Below are 18,035 nucleotides of genomic sequence, written 5' to 3' on the forward strand. Positions count from 1 at the left end.
TACAATGGAGCCTAAAAAAACTTCTAAACACCTCCAATAGGGTTTATATACATGATGTAAGTATATATGTAATAACAGGCACATTTATCCATCCATTTTCTACCGCTTGTCCCTTACGGGGTCGCGGGGGGTGCTGGAGTCTATCTCAGCTGCACACGGGCGGAAGGCAGGGTACACCCTGGACAAGTCGCCACCTCATCACAGGGCCAACACAGATAGACAACATTCACACTCACCCAATCAACCTATCCCCAGGTGCATGGATAACATTTAATATTTACGTATTTTGATAATTGTAAGCATACGCGGCGCATTGATTTAAAAAAACGCATCACGTTTGCTTTTATTACTAGTATTACTCACTGCACAACCGCTTTTCGTGTCGTTTGCACCAGTTCCAGGTCCTAAACGGCTGTAAAAGTAACCCAACTTGTCAGATTACCTACTCAGATGTGTGATGGTAAGATGCATCTACAATAAACTTACAAGGAGTAGGGAAGTAAGGAAACAGCAGACCACTCGATGATGTAAACATGGGGTGACACAGAAGTGATTACGTCGCCGCTATTAATAGTTTGTCTGAGTTAGCACTTATAATAACAATATCACTAATACTTGGTTAATATTCAAGTACTAAATGGAGTATTTGTAGCGCTTTTTGAATGGTTTTTAATCGGGTTTTATGGGCGGATTAGAGAACCTCCCATTGGCTCTGCTGTAAGCAGACTTTTATTTACGTTGATTTAGAATGCAATAAAAAAAATCCATCCATCGTCGTCATGTCTTTCATAATAAATGATAAATGGGTTATACTTGTATAGCGCTTTTCTACCTTCAAGGTACTGAAAGCGCTTTGACAGTATTTCCACATTCACACACTGATGGCGGGAGCTGCCATGCAAGGCGCTAACCAGCAGCCATCAGGAGCAAGGGGTGAAGTGTCTTGCTCAACGACACAACGGACGTGACTAGGATGGTAGAAGGTGGGGATTGAACCCCAGTAACCAGCAACCCTCCGATTGCTGGCACGGCCACTCTACCAACTTCGCCACGCCGTCCCAATAATGATTGCGAACGATAGGTAAACATTTATTTTTAAAAGTGCAGTTCCCCTTCAACAGCCAATCAGGTAACAGTATCAACTATCGAGTCTATTTGCGCCATCTTGTTGTCCTGTGGTTGATTCTTTGCACTAAGTGAGAGGTGCAGAGAGCGAAATAATTTGACAAAACAGGAAAAGTCACCCTGACAGAATGGCAGTTTTTTTAGAATTTTTTTCAAACGGACCGTAGTCAGCCAAATGTGGCCTGTAAATGATGCAAGGCTCTAGTCCCCACCAAGACCACACTACCGTAGCCATGCTCACCCTTTAGAGCACAGCCGTAACTTCCTGCCACTAAACCTGCAAAAAAATTATTAGTTTTACATTTTCACACTTTGCAATATTTTGTTGCACTTTATCAAGCATTTCTTACTTTTGCACCTTAATTTTAAGAGCTTACTGTTAAGTGTTCACAATGTGATTTTAGAATGGTTTTGTTGACATTTTCTTTCTGCTTTGATAGCTGAGGGGATTATAATCAGAGGAACATTACATTTTAAATACAAATGTTTTCTCCTGGCCTTACTTTCAATAGGTCATAGAAATATCGATAATTATTAATATCGACTGATATGCAACACTTTCATCATGATTAGGTTCTTAGCCATATCGCCCAGCCCTACTTTAACATTCTGATATTAACAAGAATCAGATATATACATGTGCTCAATGTATTTTTACTATAAAGATGTGTTTAGAATAACTGAATTACAATCCAAAACAAGCAGGGATGTTTAATGGCAGCAGGACGTAACCTACCTCTGCATTTCTCTTCAGGTTCTCAGCTTCTGCTTCAGTGTACTCCATGTCAAGCACGTCTTCGTTGCCAGAATCATCATCAGAGCACAACAGCTCAGGCAATGAACTATTAAACTCTGATGGGTGACAAGAAAATTAAAATTCACATGGCTGTGTGTTACAAGTAGTAGGAGACGCAAGTTGAGGAAGGAACAGAAGAGATCAAACAGAAGACCAAAATCCTTACACAGATTATCTGATTTACTAATGAGTGACAGGTGGCCCACCTTGCAAGCTGAGCTCCGTGGCCCTCTTCAGATCATCATCCTCTCTCATCTCTTGGGCTTCCTGTAATGCAGCGGGAACGATGACTTTATTCAACAGGCACACAAACTACTCACAGCATTAGGGGTGCAACAAATAACCGATATGAGTCGGAAATCGGTTTTAATTCATACAACGCGAGAGCGTCGGACCCTGGTTCGACCCACATGTAAACTAAGCCAGCTGATTGCCCAATTACAAGGTTATGAAAAGGTTGAATCAATCGATCTGCTACGCTGCTGGAAACTTCGTATGCTCACTCGCTCTTTCTCTTTTGCTGGCAAACATTCAATATGGCTCCTTTTTATCGACCTGAAGCAGCAAAAATGTGAGCACATTTTAAAGGTTTAGTGGTGGAAATAGTAGGTATGTAACAGTATTGTATAGAGATGTCCGATAATGGCTTTTTTGCCGATATCCGATATTGTCCAACTCTTAATTACCGATTCCGATATCAACCGATACATACAGTTGTGGAACTAACACATTATTATGCCTAATTTTGTTGTGATGCCCCGCTGGATGCATTAAACAATGTAACAAGGTTTTCCAAAAATAAATCAACTCAAGTTATGGAAAAAAAATGCCAACATGGCACTGCCATATTTATTATTGAAGTCACAAAGTGCATTAGTTTTTTTAACATGCAGCTTGGAATTTGGGACATGCTCTCCCTGAGAGAGCATGAGGAGGTTGAAGTGGGCTGGGGGGGTAGGGGGCAGCGGGGGGTGTATATTGTAGCGTCCCAGAAGAGTTAGTGCTGCAAGGGGTTCTGGGTATTTGTTCTGTTGTGTTTATGTTGTGTTACGGTGCGGATGTTCTCCCGAAATGTGTTTGTCATTCTTGTTTGGTGTGGGTTCACAGTGTGGCGCATATTTGTAACAGTGTTAAAGTTGTTTATGCGGCCACCCTCAGTGTGACCTGTATGGCTGTTGACCAAGTATGCCTTGCATTCACATGTGTGTGTGAAAAGCCGTAGATATTATGTGATTGGGCCGGCACGCACAGGCAGCGCCTTTAAGGTTTATTGGCGCTCTGTACTTCTCCCTATGTCCGTGTACACAGCGGCGTTTTAAAAAGTAATATATTTTACTTTTTGAAACAGATACCGATACTTTCCGATATTACATTTTAAAGCATTTATCGGCCGATAATATCGGCAGTCCGATATTATCGGACATCCCTAATTAGAACATTATGTTTGTGTTCAATTACAGTAAGAGCTGTATCCTATACATTCCTGCCACTTTATTTTACACACTTTTAGGTCTTTTTATTGGGCAATACCACAAAAATAACGTACCGTGGCCTTAATACTGTGACAATATTGTGCTGTGGGATTCCAATATCAGTACATCCTTACAAAATACAAGCCAAATATAACAAAGCAATAGCTGCAGCTGATGGAGTGGATCCGTACAATCTTAGGTAAAAAAACCTTTTCTCTTTAAAAAGATTCAACATGAGCTAAGTGGATAAGCTTAAACACAATTTTTTCAACGATCGTAAAGGGTAGAAGTACAATAGTATGGAGACAATTTTTTACATCTGGATGTGTCCACAAATTAAGTATTATTCTACAAAAGACTATGTTGGACACTTTTGAGCATCGGTAAATACCATATTGGATGGACGTCATCGCCTTGCGTTAGCTTCTATACGTATGACTATTTTAAACAGAGCGCTGTACCACATTACATCTTATCGGATCAACCTAGCGAATCGCTACATTTTAAAATGTATCGTTTCTGAAGAGTCTCATTTTAAAGAGACGCACACTCCTACTTTGTATACTTTCTTACTCCTAACCGTGCAGAGAAAAGAAGAAGTGAAAGCAGCTTCGTGCATATCATACGTTAAAATCCAAATCTCACCTAGAAAATAAAAACCCATTTAGCTCTGTCCTGTGGACGAGAGGTAATGTAAAATTAATAACAAAGCACCTTTTTAGACACTTAATACACTGGTTCTGTGTTTTCACTTACTGAGAAATGACAATGGCATATCTTCACCCAGGGAGCCTCCGAGTCGTAAGTGGAAAAAGTCTGAGTGCAGTGTTATGTAACTGTGACCGGCCCGTATGTTCAATATCAAAATCAGGCCAAATATCTGCACGGCTTACTTAAAGACACTTTCTGACATAGGCAGCTAACACAAAATTTACTTGGTTGTGCAATTTTACAGTGCATGTGCCCTAGAGACCTAAATATGTGTAAACACCAAATCAAAGTCAGTTTTTTTTAATTTATGTCCGCTTTTAAGCACCTACGTTGACATCATGAGTGATTACACTGAATTATAATGATAGAGATACATTATTGTTGTAAAATTATTTTCCTCTCACGTACATGTTCCTTGAGGCTCTGAGCCAGCGCTTGCTGCAACTCCTGCTCCTCCCTCTCCTGGTCTAAATTGTACTGCAGAACCCAATCTGGCTCCCCCTGTTGCTGCATACTGTCAGGAGTTTGGTTCTCTTTGTTTTCATCCATGGTCAAGTCCAGAGAATCCAACACATCTAAATACAGGAAATGCAAACAAAGATTATCAGGACATTTCTGCCGTTCTAATAGTCAAAACGACAATAATGGACAATTAAAATTAGGGGTGCATGACAATTATCGGGCCGATATTAGGAATTATGACATCATACATTAAAAAGAAGCTCCAGTAACCGATAAAAAAAAAAACGGTCAAGGTTTATTTAATTATATAGCACAATTTTAATATAGCCACAACTGCCGCAAAAGTGTTATACAGATTAAAAAATTTAATAAAAAATGTAAATATGTACAGAACATTTTGTGCATAAAAGAGCTAAACAAACAAATCAATAAAATTGTGAAAACAAAATAAGCACTGCACTTAAACAAAACATGCACTATAAATAAAATGAAATAAGGAATATGCATTAAAAAAATATATAAATAAAAACTCAAAAAGGTCCATTAATATGTCCAGCTCAACTTGTGTTAAAGGGGAACTGCACTTTTTTTGGGGGGGAATTTTGCCTATCATTCACAATCCTTATGTAAGACAAGAAAACGTGTTTTTTTGTTGTTGTTTTTTTTTAAACCCTTTTAATTCGTAATATAGGGCAAGTACGAGGTGGCTGACAATGCAGCTAATAGGAGTACTCCACTGCGCCAATAAAGCCCTTGAAAAATAAAACATGCAAAAACCGCCAACAATACTCCATGTGACCTGAATATTAACCAAGTATTAGCGATATTGTTATTATAAGCGCTAACGAAGACAAAGTATTTATAGCTGCACCGTGATTACAGAGAGCCAATTAGCTAATGCAGCTACAGTATTGAAATACTGAGCTGCTACATCACCTCTGAGTTGGTAAAAATTGATTCTATATCATATACCATGCCTCTAACTTAGTAGAAGGTTGTGGCCATAAACTGAGAAGTTGGTCAACTTTGACATTCAACTTAGACTGTGAGATGACGAGAAAGACACAAAAAGACGCTCATTTGAGGCAATTGGGTGAGGATTAGGATTAATTATTCAATTTAACGGGAAGATATGAACATCTAATCAGTCGGCATACCAGTATCACAGACATTGTACAGAAAGTGATTGTTTTATTATGTTCGTATTGTGTATTTCTTTGCAATACTGCAACTTGCTGGATCTGCTTATCACTCAGCTTCTAAAACTTGTAGATCATCCTCATTATATTCAGGCTCAGAAATATAAGGTTTTGGATCATCATTTGTCCGAGAGCAGTCTTTTTTGTCTCTCATGAAGTCTGCCATGATTAGTAGTGTTGTTATTAAAGGAAATAGCAAACCTTGTGATGCGCCTGTGATATAAATACGCCCCGTCTGCTTAAAATGAGACAAAAATACGTAAATATTGCATGATATGAATAAGCCTGTTACTACATTAGATACTCCGTGTGTATATAAAACGTTGATGGAGGTTTGTGGATGTTTTAGAGCGCTTTATGGAGTAATGGCGCAAATTCCATTACCGCCATTGTTAGCTGACTTTTGCTAGCATTTATTTACGAGTTACAATCCATCAAAAAAACAACATGTGTTTTCTTGTCTCACATAAGAATTGTGAATTATGGGCAAAATTCAGCTCCCATTTAAAATAATTATCAATAAAACACACTCAAGACTTTTTGCAAAAGGGCAGCAGTAAGATTATAATGGACCAAGGGCACGGTTCAGGCCGGAGAAGAGACCCCTCAAAACATGTGATTGACATTTGGTTAGGACAAACCTACAGGTAGCTTGTCAAATCCACCTTTGTTTGAATCTTTCTTACCTCCGTGTGTGCACAAACTACAGTTAAATCTAAATTTAAAAAAATAAGACATAAATCATCTGTATGAGTATAAAAAACAACAAAAAAAAAAAAAAACGTGCATCCCAAATTATAACGCAAAAACAGGTTTATTTTACACACATACCTGTAGGCTGTTTCGTGTCGGTGTTCAGCAGCTCTGTGTGATAAGCAAGGTCATGTGCATCTGTGTCCCCAAAACCTTGGTCTGGACTGCTTGTAGGCTCTTCCTCCAAAGGAAGAGGTGGAGGGGCAGAGAGACCCGCCTCTTGACGACTAATCTCCAGCGCAACTTCTAGCATTTCATCATCGTTTATACCACCAAAGTGTGCTGGATCCATTGGTGCTCCCCGCTGAGGACAAAAAAAAAAAAAAAAAAAAAAAAAAAAAAAGTGTATAAAAATTAGCAAAAACAAAAACATGCAAGTTTGCAGTGGAACAGTTACCTCTTCCAGTCGTTCCTCATCTTCTGGCAGGCAGCAGATGATTTGTCGTTTGCGGCTAACGTTTACCTTTCGAATAGGCTCTTCCTCGCTGTCCGAATCCGCTAGGACTGATGTGTTGTTGGAACTGACTAACTTTCCTCCAATCCTCCTACAAACAATCAAGAGTTTCTAATATTCTGCAGTGCACATATGAGAATCACTGTGCAGAACGTATAGCTTTTAACTGGATGTAAATATTTTTAATTGAATTGTGTCTCAATGTTAATGTTACGCAAGACTTACCTAACTAGTGCTGTCGAGGAATTGACGGACTGGGATGTTTTGAGGGGTCTGGACCTGTCAGAACGGACAAAACAAGAGATACATTTATTTATTCATTCAGTTTTACAAGTTACACAGGAAATTTTGGTAATGTTTTGTGCCCTCTTATCTGGCACGCTTTTTATTATAGCAACCCTCGCCGATCCTGAGGTCCTCTGGCACCAACCTTTTACTGCCGGAGACCCTCAGAAGTGTTAATATTTTATTTATATATATATATATATATATATATATATATATATATATATACATATACATTTTCTACCGCTTATTCCCTTCGGGGTTGCGGGGGGCGCTGGAGCCTATCTCAGCTACAATCGGGCAGAAGGCGGGGTACACCCTGGACAAGTCGCCACATCATCGCAGGGCCTATTTTTATATATATATATATATATATATTTTTATATATATATATATATATATATATTTTTATATATATATATATATATATATATATATATATATATATATATATATATATAGGAATAAGCGGTAGGAAATGGATGGATGGATATATATATATATATATATATATATATATATTAATATATGTCTTAATAAGGTTATCCAAAAAATAGTGCTCGATACCGTAGTAGAGCGCAATATATGTATGTGTGGGAAAAAAAATCACAAGACTATTTCATCTCTACAGGCCTGTTTCATGAGGGGGGGTACCCTCAATCATCAGGAGATCAGAGAATCTCCTGATGATTGAGGGTACCCCCCCTCATGAAACAGGCCTGTAGAGATGAAATAGTCTTGTGATTTTTTTTCCCCCACACATACATATATATATACATACATACATACATACATACACATATATATATATATATATATATATATATATATATATATATATATATATATATATATATATATATATATATATATATATATATATATATATAGTTTTGTTTTTTAAGACACCTTTTTAATCAGATTTTTTACTGATCATGTTAAATTTAAAAAATAGATTTAGGGATGTCCGATAATATCGGACTGCCGATATTATCGGCCGATAAATGCTTTAAAATGTAATATCGGAAAGTATCGGTTTCAAAATTATCGGTATCTGTTTCAAAAAGTAAAATTTATGACTTTTTAAAACGCCGCTGTGTACACGGACGTAGGGAGAAGTACAGAGTCACATAATATCTACGGTTTTTCACACACACAAGTGAATGCAAGCATACTTGGCCAACAGGTCACACTGAGGGTGGCCATATAAACAACTTTAACACTGTTACAAATATGCGCCACACTGTGAACTCACACCAAACAAGAATGACAAACACATTTCGGGAGAACATCCGCAACATAAACACAACAGAACAAATACCCAGAACCCCTTGCAGCACTAACTCGTCCGGGACGCTACAATATACCCCCCCCCCCGCACCTCAACCTCCTCATGCTCTCTCAGGGAGAGCATGTCCCAAATTCCAAGCTGCTGTTTTGAGGCATGTTAAAAAACATAGTGCACTTTGTGACTTCAATAATAAATATGGCAGTGCCATGTTGGCATTTTTTTCCATAACTTGAGTTGATTTATTTTGGAAAACCTTGTTACAATGTTTAATGCATCCAGCGGGGCATCACAACAAAATTAGGCATAATAATGTGTTAATTCCACAACTGTATATATCGGTATCGGAATCTGTAATTAAGAGTTGGACAATATCGGAATATCGGATATCGGCAAAAAAGCCATTATCGGACATCTCTATTTATATTATGTTATTTTATAATTATTGCTATTATTACTGCTATTATTCTCTCAATGTTATGTTTCATTCATATATTAATTATATATTTTTTTTGACGTAAATTGTAAAATATGTTTTATAAAACTTTTAGATGGAGTTTATTTTAGTTCTTCTCCAGGTTATTCTTCAGTTCCATGCCATGTTTTTTTGTTGTCAGTAGTGCTGTGTGCGCGTGTGTTTTCTTCTTTTTTTGGCGTAAAGCACTTTGTGTTGCAACTTGCCTGTGTATGAAAAGTGCTCGACAAACAAAGTTTGATTGATTGATAGATGTCTTACGTTTGGGAACTCCAACCCAGGCTGAGGGGGGGCCTTGTGGATTCAGTGCAGTGAGAGAGCAGGGTCAGGTAGCGTGGTATGACCACCTGTTGGCCCAGCTTGCTGTTCAGAGATAGCTGGGCATTAAAACTGTACCTTTTCAGGTGCAGTATGAGCACTCTGCATGAGAGAAGAAGACTTTTTAGCAAAACCTGTAAACCCAAATGGCTAAATATGAATGCATGAACAGTGCTACAGCGCTGACTGCTCCACAACAAAAATTCTTAATTCCACGAATGTCTGCATTTGCATGAATTACGCCAAGTCAGTTGGAGTAGTTACCTGGGTAGTTTGCTGAATTTATGTGTAACCATGGCTGCATTTCCATTGCATTTTTCACAAAGGTATTCAATTTCCTCTAACTGTAAAAAAAAATAAAATATATTAGTAAATGTACAACCATTCACTGTACATGTAAGTATGTTGCTTCACAAGGAAATGTGATGAAGATAGAACCTTAAGCAAAAGCTGACAAATAACTCACCCTGAAAAACAGGTCCAGAGAATCTTGGATAGAGCGAAGTGGGAGGGTATTCTTTCTCCGAGGTAGGTCGATGGACAAGTCATTGAATTGCTCACGCTTTGTCACCACTTCGCCACAGCTGCGGAATCAAGAAGTTACTACAGACCAAGTCATCTCTAGAATCGGTCAGCCAAGTGACAGCTTACCCTTTACAGGTGATTGTGTGCTGCACCTCAAATGCCATATTAACAGCCACAGGGCAGGTGTAGATGCGAGAGGTGTCCACTTCTTCACTGGGGTCCGCCTTGGTTGCCGGCGAGTGTGCTGTTGCCTCATGGCTACTTTCACACATCCCAGATGAGGATGCAACTTCACTTGTCCAACTTTTATTAATTTTCTCCACATCATCTTTCAGCTGGTCCAAACACTGGCTGAGGAACTCATGTGCGTCCTGGTAAATGGCGTAACATGCAACTTATTTAAAGCACAGTGTCAAATCATTATTTCCTTAACTGTGTGTTTTTTCTCTCTAATCAACAGCTTAAAGAGAAACTGCTCTTTCTTTTTTGGAATTTTGTCTATCATTCACAATCCCTACCTAAGATAAGACCACATGTTTTTCTTTTTTTGTGCATACTAAGTTGTAAGTACAAGGTGGCTAACAATACAGCTGACGGGAGAACGCTAACGTGTTTTTCTATAAAGAAAAAACACCCATTGCGTTCAAAGAACTCCGGCTTATTAGCGATTCCCAGAGCCCAAAAAAAGTCTGCGGGCTATAGAGCGTTTTCTATTCGGGCTCCAGTACTCTGGAATGCCCTCCCGGTAACAGGTAGAGATGCTACCTCAGTAGAAGCATTTAAGTCCCATCTTAAAACTCATTTCTATACTCTAGCCTTTAAATAGACCCCGTTGATCTGCAGTTTCTTTTCTGCCCCCCTCCCTCTTGTGGAAGGGGGGGCACAGGTCCGGTGGCCATGGATGAAGTGCTGGCTGTCCAGAGTCGGGACCCGGGGTGGACCGCTCGCCTGTGCATCGGTTGGGAACATCTCTGCGCTGCTGACCTGTCTCCGCTCGGGATGGTTTCCTGCTGGCCCGACTATGGACTGGACTCTCACTATTATGTTAGATCCACTATGGACTGGACTTTCACAATATTATGCTAGACCCACTCGACGTCCATTGCATCCGGTCTCCCCTAGGGGGCGGGGGTCACCCACATCTGCGGTCCTCTCCAAGGTTTCTCATAGTCATTCATATTGACATCCCACTGGGTTGTGAGTTTTTCCTTGCCCTTATGTGGGCTCTGAACCGAGGATGTCGTTGTGGCTTGTGCAGCCCTTTGAGACACTTGTGATTTAGGGCTATATAAAAAACATTGATTGATTGATTGAACAATACTCCATTTACATCCCGTGACCTGAATATTAACCAAGTATTAGCGGTATTGTTATTATAAGGGCTAACGCAGACAAACTATTTTTTAGTAGCGCCGTGGTCACAGAGAGCTAACTAGCTTATGCTGCTCTATTGACGTTTTGAGCCACTGAGCTGCTGCATCGCCTCTAAACTGTTGAAAGTTCATTCTAAATTATAAATCATGCCTACAAGTACAAAGTACAAGGTTGTGGCCATTAACTGAGAAGTTGGTCAAATTTGACAAACACGAAAAAACGCAAGTTTGCGGACCATTTTTATTTTTTGTTTTATAAACCTTCGGGTGGATTATGATTTGATGATGATTTGTCCAAAAGTAATTGTCTTTGTCTCTCATGAAGTCTGCAGTTATATATAATAGTGTTCTGTATCCGGTGGCAAGGGAAACCCAGGACGACCGGCACCTCCTCACAGCTGCAGGAGGCTGCCGGAGCTCCGGTCTGTCGGAGGACCGCCTATGGTGCGCCTACCAGCACTTGCTTTTCTCTCAGGGTGTGCTCCCCTAGCCTTATGTCTTCCCAGACTAACCCACAAGGCAGCGGGGCGTTGGAGTCTGCGCGTCTCCCTCATCGAAAAAGACCTCAACGGCGGAGTGGGTGGATGATGGTTGCATAGAAGCTCCACAACGGTCACAAAGGCGGAAGAAGGCTGCAGCAAAGGTGGGCCCCCAATTGTCTTGGTCTCCATGTCATTGGACCCTGGCCTTCTCTTTGCCAAGGACAGTGTGGTGGCTGTCTGTGCACCAGTCTCCCCACTTTAAAAGATTTCACGCACAGGCGTTCTCCTGAAGGCCATCCCACCAACAGGTGGACAATCATACTCGTTTCGAGTGATCGCCGACGATAGTAGTGTTGTTGTTGAAGGGAAAAGCGAAAGTTGTGATGCGTCTGTGAAATTAATGCGCCGCCGTATGCCTTAAAATGGGCAATGAGTAAATATTACATGTTATTATGAATATGCCTGTTACTATATTACATATACTTACAGTGTGTACCGTATATAAAACGATGAAGGCTTTAGGACGTTTTTAGAATGCTTTATAGGCGGTTAGGCTTAGCGACTGAAATTGGCTCCATTGTTAGCTGACTTTTGCTAGCGTTTTTTTTACGAATTAGAATGCATTAAAAAAAAGAAAAAAAATATGAGTGCTTGTCTTATATAAGAATTTTGAATGTTTGACACAATTCCAAAAAAAGTGCAGTTCCCCTTTAAGAGCAATACTATTAAACCACAATCAAAGGTTTTGCTAAAGCATAGCTTACATTTTGTGTGTTTCCAGAGAAACGCTCAGCAGTAGAGGAAATAGCACTTTTTACTTTCCTCAATAGGTCTTTTTGTGTTTCTGGGCAGCCCACATCCTTTTTAGCCAAAAGATGAGCAAAACGCCTGGAAGTCCAATACAAGCACATTAAAACAGAAAAGTCGTGTTTTGCGCAAGAGGCAACATTTTGTGATGTTTTAGACTGCAGAGAGGCTCGGATGTCATTTGCCTTCATACCTGAGCAATGCATTGACGGGCACTTTCTTCCAGGGAATGCTCTGCCTTAGCATGTCATTGGAGAAGGAAGGGAGGCTGAAGAGCGACTGCAGAATAGCATTCATATAGCAAGTGTTGCCCAAATTTGAAAATCTGTGGGGAAAAAATGCAAATATTTGCTGTTAAACAAATTGATGCAGACAGCCATACAAGATCGGCTGGAAAATCGGATTATAAACACACTTTCTAACAAATTGATCGTTTTGAAAACATTCTAATTACTTGAAGTAATCAGTAGAGATGTCCGATAATATCGGCCTGCCGACATTATCGGCCGATAAATGCTTTAAAATGTAATATCGGAAATAATCGGTATCAACCTCCCGATTTTCCCGGGAGACTCCCGAATTTCAGTATCCCTCTCAAGAATCTCCCGGGGCAACCATTCTCCCGAATTTCTCCCAATTTCCACCCGGACAACATTATTGGGGGCGTGCCTTAAAGGCACTGCATTTAGCGTCCTCTACAACCTGTCGTCACGTCCGCTCGTCCTCCATACAAACAGCGTGCCGGCCCAGTCACATAATATATGCAGCTTTTACACACACATAAGTGAATGCAATGCATACTTGATCAACAGCCATACAGGTCACACGGAGGGTGGCCGTATAAACAACTTTAACACTGTTACAAATATGCGCCACACTGTGAACCCACACCAAACAAGAATGACAAACACATTTCGGGAGAACATCCGCACCGTAACACAACATAAACACAACAGAACAAATACCCAGAACCCCTTGCAGCACTAACTCTTCCGGGACGCTACCACCAAACCCCACCCGCCCCTCCCCCCATTTCCCAAATTCGGAGGTCTCAAGGTTGGCAAGTATGCTCTAGTACAGTGGTTCTCAACCTTTTTTCAGTGATGTACCCCCTGTGAAAATGTTTTTAATTCAAGTACCCCCTAACCAGAGCAAAGCATTTTTGGTTGAAAAAAAGAGATAAAGAAGTAAAATACAGCACTATGTAATCAGTTTCTGATTTATTAAATTATATAACAGTGCAAAAATATTGCTCATTTGTAGTGGTCTTTCTTGAACTATTTGGAAAAAAAGATATACAAATAATTAAAAACTTGTTGAAAAATAAACAAGTGATTCAATTATAAATAAAGATTTCTACACATAGAAGTAATCATCAACTTAAAGTGCCCTCTTTGGGGATTGTAATAGAGATCCATCTGGATTCATGAACTTAATTCTAAACATTTCTTCACAAAAAAAGAAATCTTTAACATCAATATGTATGGAACATGTCCACAAAAAATCTAGCTGTCAACACTGAATATTGCATTTTTGCATTGTTGCATTGTAATAAATGGAATAGCCTACTTGATTTGATGTTCAGTTTATGAACTTACACTCATATTTTGTTGAAGTATTATTCAATAAATATATTTATATAGGATTTTTGAATTGTTGCTATTTTTAGAATATTTCAAAAAAATCTCACGTACCCCTTGGTATACCTTCAAGTACCCCCAGGGGTACGCGTACCCCCATTTGAGAACCACTGCTCTAGTATACTCTGGACTGAAGCTGTATGCCTTCATTGTTTGTGTAGCTGTTGTATTGAGGCATGTTTAAAAAAAAAAAAAAAAAAGCACTTTGTGAAAGTCAAAGTATAGTATTTCCCATAGTTGTAGTGAGTATTAGGATTATCTCAGGGAGAGCATGTCCCAAATTCCAAGCTGCTGTTTTGAGGCATGTTAAAAAAATGATGCACTTTGTGACTTCAATAATAAATATGGCAGTGCCATGTTGGCACTTTTTTTCATAACTGGAGTTGAAGTTGCTCTCTTATTTTGGAAAACCTTGTTTTTGATTGATTGATTGAAACTTGTATTAGTAGATTGCACAGTACAGTACATATTCTGTACAATTTACCACTAAATGGTAACACCCGAATGAGTTTTTCAACTTGTTAATCAATTCATGGTAAAGTTACATTGTTTAACGCATCCAGCGGGGCCATCACAACAAAATTAGGCATAATAATGTGTTAATTCCACAACTGTATATATCGGTATCGGTTGATATCGGAATCGGTAATTAAGAGTCGGACAATATCGGAATATCGGCAAAAAAGCCATTATCGGACATCTATCGTAATCAGTGGAGCCTTGAAAATGATTTTCTCTTGGTTCTAAAATACTGTTTTTGTTTTGAGAATGCCATTAAAATATTTCATATTGTTGAAATCGGATGTAAACTTGACATAATCCCAAGTACCGTATTTTCCGCACCATAAGCCGCCCTGGGTTAAAAGCCGCGCCTTCAATGAACGGCATATTTCAAAACTTTGTCCACCTATAAGCCGCCCGGTGTTATAAGCCGCATCTAACTGCGCTAAAGGAATGTCAAAAAAAAACAGTCGGATAGGTCAGTCAAACTTTAATAATATATTAAAAACCAGCGTTCTAACAACTCTGTTCACTCCCAAAATGTACGCAAATGTGCAATCACAAACATAGTAAAATTCAAAATAGTGCAGAGCAATAGCAACATAATGTTGCTCGAACGTTAATGTCACAACACACAAAATAAACATAACGCTCACTTTCTGAAGTTATTCTTCATTCATAAATCCCTCGAATTATTCTCCTTCGTTGTCCGAATTCAAAAGTTGGGCGAATGTGGGATCCAAAATGTCGTCTGGCGCTGTCTCCCTGCCTCCCTGTCTTGGTGAACGTCACGTGTGTTCGCCTTCTGTCATCCACTGTTCCCACGCAGTTAGCAGTCTAGCTTCGAATGCCCTGTTGACACCAATATCTAGCGGCTGGAGGTCTTTTGTCAATCCACCCGGAATGACGGCGAGTATTGAATTAAGCGCGTAAGCGTGTCTCTTAATGTGATGTTATGAGCTAGCAAATATAACAACTACACTACCCAGCATGCAACGATAGTGACGAGCATGCGCGGTAGCCCTGAGAAGCGTTGTTGTATGCTGGGAGTTAGAATGTGGTTATGAGCACGCTGTGAGTAAACGTTGAGAACTCAGTTAACACGCCTCGTCTGCATTATTTATAATTAGACAGACAACACACTTAATAGGAGCCATTTTGGGGTCTTTACATAAACACACAAATGGAAATGAAACGTCACATATCCCAGCATGAACCGCGCGCTTCTTCTACGGGGAAAAAAGATGGCGGCTGTTTACCGAAGTTGCGAGACCGAAACTTTATGAAAATTAATCTTAATATTTATCCATATATAAAGCGCACCGGGTTATAAGGCGCACTGTCAGCTTTTGAGAAAATTTGTGGTTTTTAGGTGTGCCTTATAGTGCGGAAAATACGGTATACGTTTTTGAATAAAGAACATTTGAGAAGCAATTACCCTTGCAGGGGAGTCTGCTGCTGGGCCGTAGTTGAGGGTCTCTGCTTGTTCCAGCCACCATAATCTTGAGAGGGACGTACTTTCTTGAAAGGAGTGGAGTGATTCGGTAGTAGAAGAGTTCGTTTGGCTGTGGGAGTCTGCGATGTACTTGATGGCCTGAAATACAAGTGTTACAACAATCAAGGCTGTAAAAAGTCCTGCATCAGAGGTTTAAAAAAAAGGTTGGAAAATGTTTTTTTTAACAAATCAGAACATAATATGTTCTATATCACAAAACATAGTTTACATATTTTTGCATCAAAACTGTACTTTCACAACTAAACAAATCTCACCTGTCTGTAAAAGAATGGCTATGGCCATAATCTTTAGTCACAGATCGACTGCCATAGAATGACGTTGGCTGTAGGGGAGTTGAAGCCAGCGGACCTGAGGGTAGTAAAAAAAATGTTGTATATATTTTACAGAAATATATATATTTTTTTTTTACCTAAACTCCGGTTTTCCTCTGCCTGCTTTAGCTTTTCTTTGCAGCTTAGTAAAAACTTCCGAGATGGGTCCGAAGTGGCCTTGTTGTTGCTAAAAAAAGAAGAAAAGACAAGTATAGGTTATATAATAGTAGAATATTGTCCACATATACATTTTTCAGTGTTTTTTTGCAAGTTTCAGACAGGTACCAGCTGAATATTCTCCCCAAAAAAAAGTATTCAGGTCCATTACCAAAATATAAACACACGTGTCTTGTCATAAGCAGTGTTTGTAATAACGGTGTTAGTAACACCATTACTTTTAGTAATAACATGTATTAAAATTAAATACTTTAAGGTCCGTTACAAAGCCGTTAAGAATCGAATCGAATCGGGGGTGATGCCCAAAGGTTTACAGCCTTCATTATTATCCCTTGATGATCAATCAGCAATTATCTACCTTACCTTTTGAAGTAAAGGGAAACTTGACCAATTCATAATCATATTTAAGAGAATAATAACAGGTTGTATGATTATTAAATCTTAAGGTGGGATTCTAATGATAATAATAAGTAAGTAATAATTAAGACCAAAATGGGGCCACAAATAAAATCTTGTTAGGGTCACACAAAGCGTAGAGCCTGAACGAGGGCAAACCGGAAGCTGCAAATACGAATTTGTGGCTGGTCTACTTTCATTTGTTGAAAAATGTCCGCATCAAATAAATGAATATAGATGTATGGGAGACATTGCATTAGTTTCATCCTTCCTGTGCGTGGGTGAAGTAAGCATGTTGGAACATAATACAAGCTATAATGCTTTTAGATTTACTATTAAATAAACCATTCTTGAAGGAAGAGAAAATTCCTTGTTTTTTGTAGGTAATCGAGTTACTCACAAACCTTAAATAAGCCTTTCACCCTGAGACATTTCACAAGGCTGTTATAGGCTAAAAAATAGAGCAATTATTAATGATTAACAAATCAGCAAAGTTATAAAATCACAAAATTTAAGTCTTAACTTTCATCCAAGACTGTTTATGGAAATATGCAGCATCATAAATTAGTACATCTCGAAACTGCTTTTACCTTGAGGAGTCGTTTTCCTTGGGGTAGTCCTCAGTCAAGTCACTTTTAGAATTCAGGAGTCGCTTTCTTTTTTCACCCCTGAAAAACAGTGCCAAAACAAGTTTCTAAAATAAGTAACACCAGTGTTTTCTCTACCATCATCCAGCAATGTTTGAATGTGGATTATTGCCAATCATTTATTTTATAAGGAGGAGGTGATTTAATAAACCAGTACTATATGTTATTGTTGAGAAGCCATCACATCCCATTTATGACATTTTATGACTCGCCTAAACTGCTCGTGTGCATGCTTTTCAAAAATGACTACCCTACCAACCTGTCCCTCCTTTACACTGCTCATGACCCCAAAGCTGTAAATCCTGGTCAGACAATCACTATG

At 39.1% G+C, this 18,035-nt stretch overlaps 1 protein-coding gene across 1 annotated transcript in view; it reads right to left on the reverse strand.

Annotated features, from left to right (window-relative positions):
• usp37 (ubiquitin specific peptidase 37) overlaps positions 1-18,035 on the reverse strand; it is a 39,862-nt gene that overhangs the window by 5,832 nt on the left and 15,995 nt on the right. Inside the window, exons 6-21 of the mRNA XM_061926580.2 lie at positions 17,657-17,734; positions 16,592-16,680; positions 16,437-16,530; positions 16,105-16,260; positions 12,719-12,850; positions 12,483-12,606; positions 9,990-10,234; positions 9,805-9,922; positions 9,603-9,682; positions 9,282-9,440; positions 7,198-7,251; positions 6,916-7,063; positions 6,597-6,822; positions 4,513-4,679; positions 2,128-2,188; positions 1,862-1,977 (exon numbers count right to left, since the gene is read on the reverse strand). Coding sequence (XP_061782564.1) covers positions 1,862-1,977; positions 2,128-2,188; positions 4,513-4,679; positions 6,597-6,822; positions 6,916-7,063; positions 7,198-7,251; positions 9,282-9,440; positions 9,603-9,682; positions 9,805-9,922; positions 9,990-10,234; positions 12,483-12,606; positions 12,719-12,850; positions 16,105-16,260; positions 16,437-16,530; positions 16,592-16,680; positions 17,657-17,734 — 2,047 coding nt within the window. The remainder of the gene's footprint in view (positions 1-1,861; positions 1,978-2,127; positions 2,189-4,512; positions 4,680-6,596; positions 6,823-6,915; positions 7,064-7,197; positions 7,252-9,281; positions 9,441-9,602; positions 9,683-9,804; positions 9,923-9,989; positions 10,235-12,482; positions 12,607-12,718; positions 12,851-16,104; positions 16,261-16,436; positions 16,531-16,591; positions 16,681-17,656; positions 17,735-18,035) is intronic.

The sequence above is a fragment of the Nerophis lumbriciformis genome, linkage group LG31 (assembly GCF_033978685.3).
Source record: "Nerophis lumbriciformis linkage group LG31, RoL_Nlum_v2.1, whole genome shotgun sequence".
Classification (NCBI taxonomy): domain Eukaryota; kingdom Metazoa; phylum Chordata; class Actinopteri; order Syngnathiformes; family Syngnathidae; genus Nerophis; species Nerophis lumbriciformis.